The sequence below is a fragment of the Elephas maximus genome, chromosome 12, assembly GCF_024166365.1.
Source record: "Elephas maximus indicus isolate mEleMax1 chromosome 12, mEleMax1 primary haplotype, whole genome shotgun sequence".
NCBI lineage: Eukaryota > Metazoa > Chordata > Mammalia > Proboscidea > Elephantidae > Elephas > Elephas maximus.
In genome coordinates this window covers 84,548,516-84,566,529 of record NC_064830.1, presented here as the reverse complement: position 1 = coordinate 84,566,529, position 18,014 = coordinate 84,548,516, and the positions used below count along the sequence as shown (strand labels likewise).

General features: G+C 45.6%; 1 protein-coding gene across 1 annotated transcript in view; it reads right to left on the bottom strand.

Moving 5' to 3' along the window:
* CACNG3 (calcium voltage-gated channel auxiliary subunit gamma 3) overlaps positions 1 to 18,014 on the bottom strand; it is a 111,646-nt gene that overhangs the window by 13,175 nt on the left and 80,457 nt on the right. Inside the window, exon 2 of the mRNA XM_049903486.1 lies at positions 658 to 741. Coding sequence (XP_049759443.1) covers positions 658 to 741 — 84 coding nt within the window. The remainder of the gene's footprint in view (positions 1 to 657; positions 742 to 18,014) is intronic.

Genomic DNA, 18,014 nt, shown 5'->3' with positions numbered 1-18,014 from the left:
AGATAGTTAAGAGATAGAGAGGGAAAGCAGCTTGCTCAAGATCCAACCCAGGGAGCAGGGAGTCAAAGCAGACTGACCAGGTTCCAGAGCCCTTGCTTGAAGCCACCACACTCTACTGCCTCCCACGTTCCACAGTTGTGGCAGTCCATGCCATATCCAGGTTATTACCTCAGGAAAGTCCTAAGGGGACAATGGCTCTGCCCCAGTAGGACTGAAACCAAAGGAAAGTCAAACTAGGGGTGAACTTTGGTTTGTTTTTATTCTCCCAGGTCTTGTCCCTTAGGACCTTGCCTATTAGCACCTCACCCGTTAGCACTTGGCCCATTAGCACCTCAAATCAACCTTCTGAGGAATGTGAAAGCTTGTATTCAAGTTGAAGAAAATTCCTTAGATTTCTCCCACGGAGACTAAAAAGAACCTTTCAGTTTTGACACTTTTTTTTTTTGGTTTCCATTTCTGGTTCACTGAAATTAAAGAGACTTAGATATTAGATACTTGAATGTCTCTGTCTAGTAGCAAAGGTTACCCAAGCTCCTTTCTACTTTGCCATTTCTAGGGATGGCTACTGAGGAACCTTAAATTCAGAGGCACTGGGGTGATGGCAGGGTACCCTCCCTCCCCTCACCCCAAGGGAGATCTGAGAATCAGGGAGCTTACTCAGTAAATATTCTGCTGTATCCTGTTCGTAGTCAGCATCTTCAGGGAAGTGATCAATTTTCTTGCACACTCCTCGGAAAGCCCCTGTGGAAACAAATATGGTCCTGAGCTGGGATAGGGGACAGAGTCCCCGGGCCCAGCCTGGGTCCTCACTCCCACAATGAAGATCCTTTCCCTGGTTGTTGGGGTTGTGAATAGATGGGTCCACCAGCTGTTTTCTCTAGGGTACAAGAAAGAGACCAGTAAAGACAAAAAAAAAAGAAGAAGACAAATTTTCTTCTTCCTAGATTTTGCATGACATTGGCATCTGCTTAGAAGGATGAAGATCTATGAAGCATAAACACTCACTGTGAGAACTGTCTCAACTTATCTTCCCCTGCCTCCAGTCGATAAAGGGCAAAGGAGGTGGAATTTAAGTATATTAATTTATCTTCCCATTTTACAGATGAGGAAACTGGGCACAAGCATTTTGCTTGAAATAGACAAATATAGAGAGACCCAGTGGTGGGAGGGAGGGGGAAAGGGAAACTCATTGCTTAAGGGGGCATTGAGTTTCTCTTAATGGTGGTGAAATGATTTGGAAAAGGATGGTTGTACAACATGACAAACATAATCAATGTCACCGAATTGTACATGTAAAAACTGTTGAATTGGCTAATGTTTATATATACTTGTTTTTTTTTTTTTTTTTTACCACAATTAAAAAAAAAAAAAAAAAGGATCTTGCTTGAAATCACACAGGTAAATGGGAGAGCCAGAATTCCAATCAAAGCTGGCCTGAATCCTAAGTGCAGATTCCTGGCATTCAGGAGTAGCCTACTCTCTCCAGTAATGGTCATATCCGACAGCAGGACCCCCTATGTCTCTCTGCTCACCCAGGATCACAGCTCACAGTCCCTTGCTGTGTGACTCAGCCCTTCGGGAGCCACAAAATTGCTGCCGGTGCATCTTGGAGGGGACTGTCAGCATTTTGCTTCTTTTTCTTTCTTCTACATCAGCTTATCTTAACTCGTTCCAGGTGTTTGATAATCAGTAGGTGTTTGTTAACTGAAGTGGCGCAGTGGTTAAAGAACTTGGCTGCTAACTGGAAGTTCGGCGGTTTGAGTCCATCAGCCGCTTCAAGACAGAAAGATGTGCCCGTCTGCTTCCATCAAGATTTATAGCCTTGGAAATCCTTTGGGGCAGTTCTACTCTGTTCTATGTATGGTTGGATTCCACTCAATGGCAGTAGGTTTGGTGTTTTTGGTTTGGCCCTTTAAGAAAAAATTTGCTGACCCCTGGTCTAAAGGTGTCTCTGTCCTGTGCAGTAGCACAAACATCGGGAGGGCAAGGTGGAAAGCAAAGAGAAGTTTGGGTCTTCCTGGGACTGGAGGACATAATCTAGGTTGATACTTCTAAAGCAGAAAATGTCGGGCTTCTAGGGCAAATCTGGGCAGCAGGATGTTCTGATTTTATGTTTTTCACCTGCGGTGTTTCATTGTCTATTTCTGCTGTATTTTTAAAAACTAAAGATGTTGCCAAAATTGAAAAATCAGAATATTTCACATGTAAACCTAGATTTTCAGTTTCTCTTGAAAAATGAGGAGCTTCTTCCCATACTTCCCTCTACACCTGAACATGAATGAGTCCCTCAAGACTGGCGTGAGCTCTCCGGTTGGCCAAAGTCCCCACCCGGCTCTCCATTACTTGCCTTGCCCTGTAGATATTAGAGCTTGTAACCCCTGACCCAGTCTTTGGAGTCATATTTCGGTGTGAATTCTGACTCAGCCACTTACTAGTGGTGGGAGCGACAGCGAATTACCTCTCCGAACCTTCATTTCTTTGTTTGCAGAATGGAGATAATAATAGTAACTTCATGGAGTTGTCATGAGGATTAATGGAGGCAGTAATAGTTACAGCACCAGCCAATATTCTAAGTACTTTATACATAACTCTTTTAATCAGGCAATGACGTGAAGCATTGAGTACAGTTCCTGGCACATAGTAAGAACTCAATAAATTGTAGCTATTACTACTGTTGTTTGGGGTAGATATTTTAGGGCCAGAAGAGACACATTGGTGCCATGGTGAGATCAAGAAAGCAATATAAAAGGAAAGGGAATTAAGAATTTCCCTGAGGAAGACTCCACACTGAAAATGAAGCTGCTGGCACTATAAGTCACGGACTCATCACTTCACAAAGTGAACTTGGACGTTCATATAAGAAGCATATTGCTATCTCCCAGAAATAACCACTGTTTAGCATTTCTGTATATTTCCTTCCAGGCTCCCACCCTCCCCCACCACCCCACCCCCTGCTCTCACATTCAAATGGTTTTACAAAATTGGGACCATGCTGTTCTTCTTCTCACTTACATTTTTTCATGAGTATTTCCCCATAGCAGTAAATCTAAAAATATACCATGGGGTCGGACTTGCTCACAAACTGCAGAGGATAGAGCCAAGAAAGAGTTGAAAACATACATCCTGCAAGGACAAAGTCGGGATACAGAGGCAAGCACCATCCTACCACAGCTTTAAGCTAAGGCACCGAGGCAGAGAGAGAAGCAGAAACCAGGAATGAGGCCAACCAGGAAGAGGATCAGTGGTGGGTAGAGCCAGTGGTTACAGGTGAGAGGTGATTGGCACCGGAGGTAGGACAGGTATGAGAACTGGGCCATGATGATTGGTTGATTCGGCCTTTGTTCAGCCTACTCCTTCCTTCCTGCCTGCCTTCTTTCCTTCTGAAAAATGAGGAACTCGGTCCACATTTCCCTATGGCAACAATCTTCTACAGCTGAACATGAATGATTCTTCCGTCTTTCCAGTATCAAACACCCACGGTGTGCCCAGAGCTATTTTAGGTACTGGGGCTTCACAGGGATGATCCTGGTCCTGGTCCTCAGTTGGGGTGACCGACTACAGACTATGAGTGAACATGATAACTATGCTTTGAAGGAGACAAAGCAGGGCGATGTGATGATGCCTGTGCACTGGATGGACCAGGTGGGCAGGGAAGGCATTCCTGAGGAGGGACATTTGACATCAGACCTGAATAAGGAGAAGGAGTCAGCTATGTGATGAGCCAGGGAAAGGGCTTACCAGACAAAGGGAGCTGCTGTGCAGAGACTCTAAAGTGGGAGTGAGCCTGGTGAGTTCGAGGAAGAGGACAGAGCCAGTGTGGGGAATGAGGGCGTGCCCTGGGTCCATCAAATGCCCTTCTAGCTGTTCCTTCAGCACTAGGATTCTGGAATATCTAGGAGGTTGGGTTGCACGTGGACCAAGGTCAACTCTACCTCTTGCTTGGGGTTGGGGGCATCCTGGAGGCAGCCAGGGTTACAGCAGTCTACAAGATCTACATCATACTGAATAGCTTCCAGAATGTTCAGAGAGGCAGCAAAGTGGGGAAGAAGTCTGAAAAAGGGGATTTTTGTGTTTTTAACTCTTAAAGTTCTTGTCATATCTCCGAGAGAAGTGGGGCTAATAGCAGTGCTTCCAAGTTAATTGAGCTGAGTATGGGGCTCAGTAACTCCATTCTGGGTATTTCCTTTCAGATCCCATCAGTGTGGGCCACCAGCCTGACCCCAATGCCCACCAACACTCACAAAGGGGAGGTAAGGCTGCTCGGCTGAGAATTTTTACAAACAAGTCAGATTCTTACAATCTGGAGAAGACTAAGGCTGCCCCTTCACTAGACATCCATTTGACCTCTAGAGGGGTAGTGTGGTGTAGCTGTAGGAACACCAGCTTTGGAGCCACCAGATCTCAGTTCAAATCCTTCCTCCACCACTTATTTACTTAGTAGTTGGATAATCTTGGGTGAGTTACTTAGCCCCGGAGCTTTAATCTCCTCGTCTGTAAAATGTAGGTAATCTCCAGGTTGTTGGGAGTACCAAAAGAAATAATTGCAATAAATGTTGTTTATTTAGATATACTCTGTGCCAGGCATGGCCTAAAGGTTTTTGAGGGTAGGGTGAGGAGCATGGGTTCCGAAGCCATGGGTTTGAATCCCAGCTCTGCCATGTATTAGCTGTAAGACTTCGGACAAATGACTCCATTTGTGCGCCTCACCTTCTTCAACTGTAAACTAAGATATTATCCACCTCATATGAGGATTAAGGGGCCCTGGTGGCACAGTGGTTAAGCACTTGGCTGCTAACTGAAAGGTTGGAGGTTTGGACCCACCAGCCACTCTGCAGGAAAAAGATGTTACAGACTGCTTCTATAAGATTACAGCCTTGAAAACCCCAGGGGGAAGTTTTTCTCTGTCCTATAGGATTGCTATGAGTCAAAATTGGCTCGATGGCACACAACAATACAAGAATATATGAAAATCAGCAGAGTTAATATTTGTCATGTGCTTCAGAGTGATGCTTGGCACATGGTATATAAATGAATGTTAATTGAATAAATACAGTTATAGATACAGAAATTTAGGCCTAAGATCAGTCTGACTCAGAGCCTGAGCTCTTAACAAAATTACTCTTAGTATTGTAGTAGTGCTGGACACCAAGAAGATGGTTAACAGAGGGCAGCTGTTAATGCCATTATTATTGCTAGTTTGGGAGTTAGAGTAAGAGAAAATCAGTAGGAAGCTAGAGACCGTGTTCTCCTTTATTCCACCCTCACATAAACATATATATACATGGGCTGACCTATATATGTGGGTGCATACACATGTAGGGTCAACCTAGGTGTGGAGCTGAAGGAACCATCACCGTCCAGAGGGAATGGACCTAGACCACCCTCTATGCAAAGTTTGCCCAAGAGCCAGACCCAGCTTTTCTGGGTCATCTTGAAGACAGTTCAGCATTTAGTGGTTTTGGGTTCAAGTCAAGAAATATTGGGCCCAGAGCAGAGACGCCTGGGAAAGTGAGACTGTCATCTAAAGCTCAGTCTTTCAGGGAAATCTTGAATTGGGGGCAACTGCTCCCAGATGTCCCAGAAAGAGGGTTTTTTCCTTTCCCACCAGCTACTTCCAGCTCTGATGGGAGGGGAGGTCATCAACCAAGCCATTCAATGGGTTTTCTAGGAGGAACCTGTCACATCCACCTTCTGTGGGTTGTGAGCAACCCACGTTGATGGGGCTGGGGCAGACTTGGTGGCTATGGATCCACTCATCTTAACAAGGGACATTGCTTCTGAGCTGCCTCTGAGCAGTTGCCGTGTGCTCGGTGTGAGGGTGGGTGCTCTAAACCAGCCCACCTAGGCCAGCTTCAGTGCCCAGAACATGCTTCGGCCCAGAAACATCTAGACACCCTTTACAGCTGTGAGTCCAGCCCTTGCAACCAAATTCCAGGCCCAAAAGCCCAGCTCAGAGCCCAAAACTACAGCCAACAAGAGACCAGGGCTCTGGGTCCAGTTACATAGGTCCTCTTTGTGATTAACTTACCTTGTTAATCATGGGAGTATTGGGTTAAGAATGTTTGGGTTTCTGGTGTTACAGCATGTCTTTCTTATCTGAACATAAGGATTCAAACTCAAAACCAAACCCGTTGCCCTGACTCATAGCAACCCTATCGGACAGAGTAGAACTGCCCCATAGGGTTTCCAAGGAGCAGCTGGTGGATTCAAACTGCTGATCTTTTGGTTAGCAGCCTTAGCTCTTAACCACTGTGCCACCAGGGCTCCTTAAAACAGTGGTCTCAATCTCAGCTGCACATTAAAATTACCTGGCAAGGGAAGGGGAGTTTGAAAAATAGTGATGCTTGAGTTTCACCCCCAGGGATTCTTATTTGATTAGTTTGGGCATCTAGGTTTTTCAAAGCTCCCCAGGTGATTCTAACATGTTGGGAGCCACAGGTTTCAGGTGAGTCTATTTAAAATAAGGACTATTAAAAACCAGTTGCCACCAAGTTGATTGCCAGGCCCTTCTTCTGAGATGTCTCTTGGTGAATTTGAATCTCTGACATTTTGGTTAGCAGCCAAACAAGTTAACCATCTGTACCACCCAGGGGCAGGAATTATTTGATTTATAGTAAATAATGAAATCCAAAGATGCACTTGCAACTTTATCTCAAAAATGAAACATTGATATATGAAAATATGTTCATTTTTTCTTATCTTTCCTAATTATGCACTGATAAAATCCCATGATGGTTCAATAGGAAATCCTTCGCTTCCCATTTGACTTTCAGGGCAGGATCATAAAGTGGGTCATATCTGCAAAAAATATTTGACCACGTCATCAGTTTTCCCAAGGGCCTCTGTAGTCCTTTGATATTCAAATGGTTTGATGTTCCTATCATGTCATCGCTCTTGTCGATTTTCTCTTCTGCCATTGTTAGCTTGTCTCCCACTGCCAGGCTCTTGTTTGCCTTGGTGTGCCAGCACTCCATCAGTTTTCCAACGCCCCTCCAGCATCCCTTTCATAAAGTCCTGCATCTTTTGCTAGATACACAATCTCATTTTGCAATCGTTTTACCTCATATTTGCATTGTCTTGTCACATGTTGACAACAGCTGACAATTAGAAGCTGCCAGACAAAGACACCTCTACGAGCAGATCCGAAGCGTAGGGGGTGGGGGTGGTATCCGATGGTAGGGACTGGTTTTGTAAATGGGCAGGTCATTAAGGCACATCTCCATATGAAGACAGTTTGCTTGTCCATGCAACCTTGCCCATCAGGGATTTGGGTAATGAATTCACAGGTAATGAGGATCCTGAACTAAACTTGGTCTCTCTGAGCAAGATGAAACACTTGGGATTTATAGCCATGATAGATCACCGCTTCTAGTAAGAGAGTCCTAGGAATGAGAGAGTTAATGAGAAATTAGCATCCTCTTCTGATGACAGAACTGTGGTGGTGGATACCCTGACTCATTCTTTGGTTCAACATATGTCTGCTGAGGTTGGCACTGCCTTGGGCACTTGGGATTCACCAGCGAACAAAACAGACTAGTTTCTGGATCTCAAGGCTGTTACATTCTACAGGGAGAGACCAGGAGTAAAGAAATCAATGAAACAAATGTATCAGTAAAGCGAAAAGGATGATTTCACATAGTCACACCAGCACCAGTTGTCCTTGAGTTGATACCAACTCATAGCGATCCCATATGTGTCAGCATAGGACTGTGCTCCATAGGGTTTTTGATGGCTGATTTTTCCGAACTAGGTTCCCAGGCCTTTCTTCTGACAGATAGTGATAAGTGTTGTGAAAATAATACAACCTGGAGATTGACTGGGTGTGGGGGAGTGGTGGACATTATGAGACTGGGTGGACAGGGAAGGTCTCTCTGAGAAGGTGGCCTGAATAACCAAAGGAAACCATACATGGGGCAACTTAGGAAGAGCATTCTGGGCAGAGGGAACCACATGTGCAAAGTTCCTGAGGAAGGATGAATCTTAGTGTGTTTCAGGAACCAAAAGAAGACCAGGGCAACTGGAGCAGAGAGACTGGAATAAGATCAGGTCCGTGAATGGCAGGTACAGGGTCATGGAGGGCCTTATAGGCCATGGTCAGAAGTTGAAAAGGTGTGTACTCTATGCTTTTGGAAGGTTTTAAGCATATGAAAAACACAACTTGATTTAGAGTTTAACAAGATGTCTTTTGGATGCATGGGTCTTGCAAAGGGTCATGAATGGAAGTGCCTCTTCAAAGGGATCCTTGAAAGCCACCTTAAGCCTTTTGAGGAAACAACTGCGGAGTGGGAGCATAACATCAGTTAAGCCAGACTCCAGCCACATCCGTCCAGAAGGAGTTGCCCAGTCAAGAGAGTGTCCTGACATATGACCAAGAATGAATAAATAGGCCTGCTCTGCTTCTGAAGCACTTAGAGTTGAACATTTTGTTTGACCTGACCATTGGGTGAGTTTGGGAGGTCTGGGATAAAATGCTTTCCTGGTCTTTATTTTGGTTAATTGAGGAATGACTGGAACACTCACCCAGACCAGAGCCCAGATACCGGCCAGTGGCGGCGAACAGAGCTAAGAGCCCAGCCAAGAGCCTGTCCATTCCAAAGATCAGCCTCCAGCCTGGGCCAGAGCCCAGAGCCCAGCCTATCAGCCTAGAAGGCAGGGCATCTTCTACTTCACCTTTAAGCCCTGACACCCCAAACAGTACCTGGTGCCTCATAGGCACTGGTGTACGATTAACCAATTAGGCAGAATAATCATGCGCTTGGGGGTACCAGCCAAGCAGGGGAAGAGAGAGAATGAATGGGAGTTGAAAATTATTTGATATTGAGAATACTTGATATTTGAATTACTTGAAAAAATTAAAAGTTTGTTGCTCTTCCTTATTTAATAGGTTGGTATTATTATTTTGGAAACCCTGTTGGTGTAGTGGTTCAGTGCTACAGCTGCTAACCAAAAGGTCAGCAGTTCGAATCCACCAGGCACTCCTTGGAAACTCTATGGGGTAGTTCTACTCTATCCTATAGGCTGGCTATGAATTGGAATCGACTCAATAGCAATGGGCTTCACTTTTTTTTTTTTTTTGAGGGGGTTTATTATTATTTTAATGTTGGATTATCTATGAGGGTGGGGTGATCACATGATCTTTTTAGGTTTTAGAGCTTTTAAGAGTCTTCTTATTCCTGCATTGGTAGGCATTAAAAGAAGTTGAGAACTCATTCCATTTCCAGCCCATGGAGGCTTCTGTGGCTGTGGAGGAGCTCCAGGGAGAGGGTTAGGGGAGAGCAAGGGCCATGTCTGTGGCCCCTTCATCTCTGCCGCTTTTACCTCCAGAGGTGCCTGCAAAAGTTGGACCCACCTATGTAAGAATTACCTGGGTCACTATGAGTTGGAATCGACTCCATGGCCTACAATGACGACAATTGTTAAACAAAAAATGTGCATTCCTGGAGCCCAAACAAAACGTGGCTAATTAGAGTCTCTGGGGATGGAGCCCTAAGGACCTCTACTTTCGGGGGATTCTAATGCACGCCAGAGTTTGTGAGCCATGCTCTGAGTGCCGGCAGGTTCTCCCACCTCTGTGTCAAGGATGCCTTTATAACTTTGGACAGCAGTTGGACACACCGTGCCACCATCACATCCACAAAGGACTTGACCTCTGTGAGTTTTGGAGACCTTAGAGGGATGACTGGCTAGGCGGCTTTGGGGGTTTGAAGGTTTTGTTATTCCCTCTAAAAACATGTGGGGCTGAGGCTTTAGGAGACTTGCTTGAGATCGTCCAACATCTCAGCCAGAAAGAGTCCTCAACCCCAGGCCCACCTGGTGAGTGCAGAGTGGGCCCACCACTTGGCCGTGGTCTGCACATAGAAGGTACAGACTTTGACATTGTTTCCAGATGTGGCTCCCTAGGCAGGCAGTGACATACCCATGAAACAGGAGGACACCCATCATGCATCTTTCAACCTAGGCCTGACTGGTGGCCCCCATTTGTTTTCTAACTCCCATGAGTCGCATGTCTTTAGCCAATGATAATGTAACATGTGGCGCTTGGGTGTTCAAAAGGTTATTTTTGTAAACCCTAGCTTGGCACGTTTTTGATTTAAAAAATTAATCCAGAAGAGTAAAATTTGAAAAACCTGGCATCTCTTAACTCTGGAGAGACCGGGGTTCAGATTTCTGTCCATTGTAAGCTCCATAAATATGCGTCGACTCAACCCACAAACCTGAGCCTGTGCCTAACGGTCTGCAGAGAGAGCCACACTTTGTGATATTTTGTGCTCCTCTGACTGTGCTGACTTGAGAAAGGGGAGACAGAGGTCCCTGGATCTGCTCCCAACTACCCTGGGCTGCTCATTTCAACCTTCATTGGTCAGCTCAGCCCGGCACTAACAGGTTTGCTCCCAAGCAAATCCATCCCGGCACTGACATTTATCCAGCGTCTTTTACTCTCTTCTATTCATTAAGCATGGGCGGTTGCCACGGCAACCATTAACTGCACCTGACACCCAGGAATAGTTCTGCTGTTTTGAGCCAACACCACAATGGGGCTTCATTCTGTGAGGTAAACGGTCTGTTGCCTTCCTCTAGCTGCATGCTGTCCCCCTGGCGGCTGAGTGGCCCTCCAGGCCCCCTCCCTGGACTCAGGGCAAGGGCAGAGAAAGGTGCTGGGGTCTCTTCCCCCAGATCCTCACTCTCCTTGCCCACGGAGCCACCAGAATCTTTGCTGGTTGTGAAATGATGGTGGGTGTGGCAGGGCGTGCCTCTGGGTGGGGTGTGTCTCGGGGAGGAGTGTGCGTGACAGCTGGGTGCAAGGGTAGGGGTGTACCTACTGGGTTATCAGAGGCGGATACAAATGTCTTTCGGAATAACAGAGGATGTATATAGATCTGTGGTGGCCATGTGTGAATGTGGCTCTATGCAAGTTTGCTGGTGAGTGTGTGTGTTCTTGTGTTTGTACGGGTGTGTGGTACGTTCGTGTTTGTGTAGCACTTGGAATAAAACCATGGCCTAATGGCCCTCTGGAGTCCCTCGGTGGTGCGAACAGTTAATGTGCATTGGAAGAAAGGCCTGGTGAGTGATCTACTTCTGAAAAGTCAGCCACTGAAAACCCCTCGGAGCACAGTTCTACTATGACATACGTGGTGTCGCTGTGAGTCGGAGTCAACTCCGTGACTCCACTGACACAGGCCCTCTAGCATTTGGCCTCTTCACATCTCTCCGCTTGCACCTTTGTTCCACTCATACCCCTCACTGTGGGTGATGCTCTGAATTAGCTGTTCTTGAACTTTCACAGGCACACAAATAACCTGGGCACCTTGTTAAAATGCAGATTCTAAACCTGTAAGTCTGGGGCACAGCCTGAGAGTCTGCCTTTTCTGAGATTTCTAACCAGCTCTCAGGTGAGGCTGCTGCTGCTGCTGGTCCTCAGATCAGGCTTGGAGCAGTCAGGCCTTGCCCAGTGGTTCTCAGTCCTGGGTGACCGCAGGCTCCCCACTGACCAGGGCCCCACCCCAGAGCAGCTGAATCAGAATTTCTGGATGTGGGCACAGGCATCGGTCTTTTTCAGAAGCTCCGCTGGTGACTCCGACATGCAGGCAGTTGACAACCACAGCTCTGGGTGCACTGGCCTCCTTTCAGTTCCTCCGACACACCTTGTTTTATGGCTCTCAGGCCTTTGTTTTTGCTGCACTCTCTGCCTGGAACACTCCCGGCCCTTCATGGAGCTGGCTCTTTCTTAGCATTCAGGTCTCCACCTCCCTTGAACACATCCAGTCACTGTCTTCATAAGAGTTCATGATTCTAGGTGAGTGTGCAAATGATCTTATTTATATTTATTGCCTTGCTTATTTTCTGATTTTTTTTTTTCACTAGAACGTAAGCGCCACAGTATCTCAGACATCTTGCACAATGCTTGGTATGTGTTGTTGCTGTTGTTATCTTCCATCGAGTTGGCCCCCCGACTGAAGGTGACACCATGCACAGTAGAACAAAATGCCGTCTGGTCCTATGCCATTCCTATGAGCGGTTGCAGAGTGGGCTATTTTGATCAGAGGGTTTTCACTGGCTGATTTTTGGGAAGTAGATCGCCAGGCCTGTTTTCCTAGTCTTAGTCTGGAAGATTCACTGAAACTTGTTCGGCATCATAGCAGCACACTGTTCTCCATGGACAGGTGGGTGGTGGCTGCACATGAGGTGTGTTGGCTGAGAATCACACCTGGGTCTCCCACATGGAAGGTGAGGATTCGTTCAATAAGTATTTATTGTATGTCTGTTAGGTGTGATGCATTTGAGGGAATCTAAGACAAGGTGGCTTCCCACTGGATAAGGACAGAAATCCTTGACCTAACTAGCCCTGGGCAATCTGGCCCCTGCCAGTCTTCAGAGTCTTCTTGTCAAACTCACCCTGCATAGGCTTTGTTTTTCTGTCCTGCCTCAGGGCCTTTGCACATGCATCTGCGCTGCCTTCTACATCTCTCCCTATGCATTCTCCTTTTGATGTATTCCTTCCTGTCCTTAGGATCTCACCATAAGTATGTCCTTGGGCTGATTCTGTCCAATTATTTGCTCCCATAAGACTCTGTGCTTCCAACCTATAGGGTCACCGTGAGTCAGAATCGACTTGATGGTAACGGGTTTTTTTATTATAAAAAATTAATTATGGGTTTAATCATATGCATATTTATTCCACTCTATTCTGAATTCTAAGAGCGTATTTCTTTCTTGCTCACTGCTGTCTTCCCAGTGCCTGGTACATAGTAAGCTGAACGATACGTAGGTTGTTAAATAAACAAATGAACGAATAAAGGGGTGAGTATTCAGTATTTCCTCCAAGGCTATGTTCTTCTCTAAGCTTCCTTTGTTGCCATCTCTTCACTGTTGGAGACCCTCCTTTTGTTCCAGAGCCTTCCTGAGGCCTGGGCCCTCAGCTTGCCATTTTACCTCTTCCCTCTCCCAGGTCTGTGGCTATTTTGCTTGGGGTCTATGAGCCCAGCCCACTCTTTAGAGACGTGCCTCAGTCTCCATGAGAAGGATGCTCAAGCTCACAGTACATTCACCACCACTCTCCCCTTCACCTGGTAGCTCTGGCCCTAAGCCTGGAGCCTACAGTTAGAGGTCATTACTGAGGCAGGTTCAGGATCAGGTGGCAGTGGCGAAGATCAGGGCATGTTCCTCTCTGATGGACAGGCAGGCAGAGGTCATTGGTGGGTACCAGGACTCTGGAGGAGACATCCATTCTTTCTGCCTGAGGAGTACCCATTCTCCTTCCTTCTGGAAACAGTACCCTGATTCCACTGTAGAGAATGACTTCCCCAATTCAGCTAGTGTTTTAGGAGCTGACCCCATTCTCAGCTTCACTAGTGGGCATGTGATTCAGTCATAGCCAATCAGAATTCCTAGTCAGCCTGGTATAGTGCTGCCTAACGGGTTGCAGATGACCTAGATTTGGACAGTCAACATACTCTACTTTCTGACCAGATTGATTGGTGCAGGGATGACAAGCAACCAAATTGGTTGGGTGAGGATAGCCCTGGAACCTTGGCTACAACTCTTGAGAAAGAAAAAATGGTTTTTTCTATTGGGTTGCTAAGCTGGTAGGCTGGAACTAGAGCTGTCTGGGGCCACCTCTTGGACAGGAAAAGCTTGAAGGGGAAAACAACACAGAGGATGTAGAGCTAAGAGATGTCGAAGGTCTGAATCTTGATGACATCATTTGATCCCCTGGATCTAGCCACTTCTGGATTAGATAAGCCCCTGGATATTTCAGGTACATAAGCCAATAACCTCTTTGGCTGTTAAACTGATGTTTAAGAGATGGGTTTCTAAGTGTTTTCACAAATATAGGATCACCTCCTTGGAACAGAAGTGTCTACCACTTATTAAGCTCTAACTATATAATATTCACTAGTAATAATAATTAAAATCTTGTTCTGTGGCAAGCCCAGTTCTAAATACTTTAGACCTAACACAATGAGGTAAGTACTATTATACTCATTTTATTAAGGTGGAAACTGAGTCATAGAGAAGTAAGTAGCTTGCTCAAGATTACACACCCAGTATATGGCAGAACCAGGATTCAAACCCAGAAGTCTGGTTCCATAGGACATGGATTTACCACCATCCTACCCTGCCTCAACCTATTCTATACTTACTGTACTAAGTGTTTGACTCATATTATCCTATTTCATTCTTATGCCATACTTTGGAAATAGACCAGATGTGTAAATTGAAGCTCAGAGAAGTTAGCTCAGAATCTTGCTGAATTCACACACCTAGTGAGTTTTTTTTTTTTTTTTTTAGTGAGTAGCAGGTTCAGAATCTAAGGCTTTCAGAGACTTGTTTGAAGTCTTCCAACAAGTGAGCACCTCAGCCAGGAAGAGTCCCAAGCCCCTGGCTCAGCATTTTTTTCTGACTCCAAAGCCTGAGTCTTGTTCCCAGTTTCCAAATAAGCAGTGATCCATTGAGCAGCCCTCTCCCAGGCCTTCACAGACCCCAATTCTCCACAGGCGTGTCTGTGGGCATGAGAGTTCTCAACCTTGTCATGGCCTCAGCCTATTCTCTTCTTCTTCATTTTTTTTTTATCTTCAACAATTTTATTCTCCCACTTTCAAAACTCCTCCTTTGTTTTTGTTTTAAAACTTAATTTAATTTTAATTTTTTTTCATTTTAATAATATTTTATTTTATTTGGTGAAAGTTTACACAGAAAATTAGGTTCCCATCTGAAAACTTCTACACAAATTGTTCAGTGACATTAGTTACATCTTTTACTATGTGTCAACATCCTCTTTAATTGCCTTCTGGCTGTTCTTTTTCCAGTACTCTAGTGTCCCTGCCCCCTTATCTTCTAATCTTTGCTTTAGAGTAACTGTTGACCTTTTGGTCTCATATAGATGGTTTTTTAATGAAGCACCATATTCGTGGGTAATATCCTTTATTTTGTGTGTGCCAATCTGTCATTTCACTAAAAGGTGATCTCAGGAAATAGTTTTGGTTCAAGGTTTAAAGAGTATCTCCTGGGAGATAGTCTCAGGGAGTCCTCTAGTGCTGATGTCCTTCTTGTATCCTTTCCTTTCACCAAGTATGGTGTCATCTGTCAGAATCCAGAGCCTCTACGCCTTTCACTCAATAAATATTTCTTACATAAATGAATGCATGTGCCCCCTGTTGAAAGGACCAGATTGACAATCAGCACCTCAAGGCAGTTACTGAAATGTCCAGGAAGCAATCTGATTCAGGCATGACTGGATCCAGGGTCTCAAATGATGTCATCAGATTTGGTCTCTCACTACCAATTCCAGCAATTATCTGAAAAAATTGCCCATTGGAGAGAACTGACAGACTCTAGAGCAAAGAAATCTTTGCCCCAAGCCCTCTCTGCAAGACTAGGCAATGCACCTAACCATTCCAGGTCCTGGTTTTCACATTTGTGAAGTAAGTATCAACAGCTCTACCTTTCCTACCTTAAGCTTGCTGTGGGCATCAGACAAGGTAATGGGTATGAGGTGAATAGTAAGTGGTGAATCGCTGGCCCACAGCGCAGGGACAGCACCAAGTATCACTCTCCAGGAGCAGGACTTACTGGTATGGGCAAGGCTCATGCTCAGCAAAACATTCCCAACCTGCCCCACCCCCGCTTCTGGGGTCTGGCATCTGGGACTCAGGATGGGGGAAACCTGAGCTACTGAGTGAGAAGGGTCTCAAGTGTTTTGAGGAATAAAATGGAAGAAAGATAGGTCGTGGGTGAATATTCTGATATATTAACTGATGTTCCTCCCAATCATTGGTCCCATGTACCTCATGTCCTTTCCTTTGCCCCAGGGGATAAGAATATCTCAGCAAGATACCAGCATGAATGCAAGATGACCCAGATCAGATACACCCCCTTGTGGTAGTTAATTTCATGTGTCAGCTTGGCTAGGTTATAGTTCCCAGTGATTTGGTCAAACACTAGACTAGTCGCTGATCCATAATGTAATAAAATGTAATGTAATATAATCACTTTCTATAATGTAATCAATCGATCTGTTGAAATGGGAATTTTCTTAGGGTGTGGTCTGCCCTCAGACTATAAATAGGTACTTTATCAGAGGTCTTTCTCTCTGTCTTTCTCTCTCACCTCTGCATTCTTCCCATCATCTGACCTATGGATCTGGGGATACAATTCTGCAGAAGTCTCTAGCCTGCTGTCAGCCCACAGATTTTGAACTGACCAGCCCCCACATCCCATAAGCTACCAGAAGTCTGTAGCTGCCACCTGACCTATGGATTTTGGACTGGCCATCCCCCACTGATTTTGATTTTGGACTGAGCCAATCCCTTGAAAGAAATCTCTCTCTCTTTATATATATATCAGTGTCTCACTGGTTCTGTTTCTCTAGAGAACCCTCACTAAGACACTCCTCCTGCCTCTCAGATCTAAGGTGTTCTTAAGGAAAGAAATTGGCTGAGGTTAAAGAGTTGTCCGAGATCATATTCCAGCCTTCCCACTGAAAACAAGGCTCATCATAAAAACTTATTCACTTCACTCAATAAATAGCTACTAGCCACTATTATGGATTGAATTGTGTCCATCAAAATTATGTGGTAGGCTCCTAACCCCTATACCTGTGGCTGTAATCCTATTCAGACACAGGGTTTTCCTTTTTATGTTAATGAGACAATACAGTGTAAGGTGTGTCCTAGACCTAATCACCTCTGAGGGAGATAAAGAGCAGCATGGACACAGAGATGTATGAGCACAGACTAGGGAAGACACATGAGGATAGCCAAGAACCCAGGAAGACCGGGGTCACAGAAACGGAGACAAGAATCTTTCTCCAGGACCATCAGAGGCAGAGAGCATTTCCCTAGAGCCAGTGCCCTGAATTTGGACTTCTAGCCTACTAAAAAAAAAGAAAAAAAAACCTGTTGCCGTTGAGTCGATTCCGACTCATAGTGACCCTATAGGACAGAGTAGAACTGCTCCATATAGTTTCCAAGGAGCACCTGGTAGATTCGAACTGCCAACATTTGGTTAGCAGCTGTAGCTCTTGACCACTATGCTACCAGGGTTTCATTGTGAGAAAATAAATTCCTGTTCTTGAAAGCCACCACTTGTGGTATTTCTGTTATAGCAGCGACCCAGGTAGGGTCACTATGAGTCGGAATTGACTCAACAGCAATGAGTTTGGTTTTGGTTACTACGTGTCAGGCACTGTTCTAGGCACTGGGACTACTGTTGTATAACACAGAGAACATCTCTTAGATCATCCTAGGCAAGGGAGGGGACAATAAGCAGGTGATTTCAGACAGTGATCAGAGCTATGAAGAATTTAAAGCAGAATAGGGGCTCAGGAATGACGCCCGGTGATAACCCAAAAGAATATCTCTGAGGGAACAGTGGGGAAGAACCAGTCCCATTTTAAATCGGGGCAAGCAGAGGTACTCCAGGCAGAGGGAAGAGACAGCACTGGGCCCTGTGGCAGATTCCAACGAGAGGGTGTGGCGAGGAACAGAAGGACCCAATGAGGCACGGGAGAGTAGAGGCAAAGGCCAAGAGGCGGGCTGAGGCCACGTGAGGGAGCGCGTGGGCCACGGAATGGCTTTGAGGTCTTATTCCAAGCATGATGGGAGCATGTGGGGGATTTTAAGTAGGACAGTGGTATGATCAAATGTACAGTTTTTAAATGACCCCTCAGACTACCTGAAGCTGGGGCAGCGAGGAGACCATGTAGGCGCCCCCTCGAGAGTGACGGTGACAACTCCAGAGGTGGGTGATGTGGCTGTGTTCATTTAGTATGGTATTTTGAAGGCAGAGCTGACCAGACTTGGTGTGTTGGGCGTAGGGTGTGGGAGAAAAAAGAGGATGTGAGAGTGTCTAGATTTCTGGCCTATATGACTATGTAAATGGTGGCACCAGGAAATGAGATGGGGAAACTGGGAAAAGAGCAGGTTTAGGGAGAAAAATAGGAGATAAAGTCCACTGGTAGAAGAATAAATTTCTATTTCACACACACTTGGGTTTGTGGGCTGAGATCTGTGTCC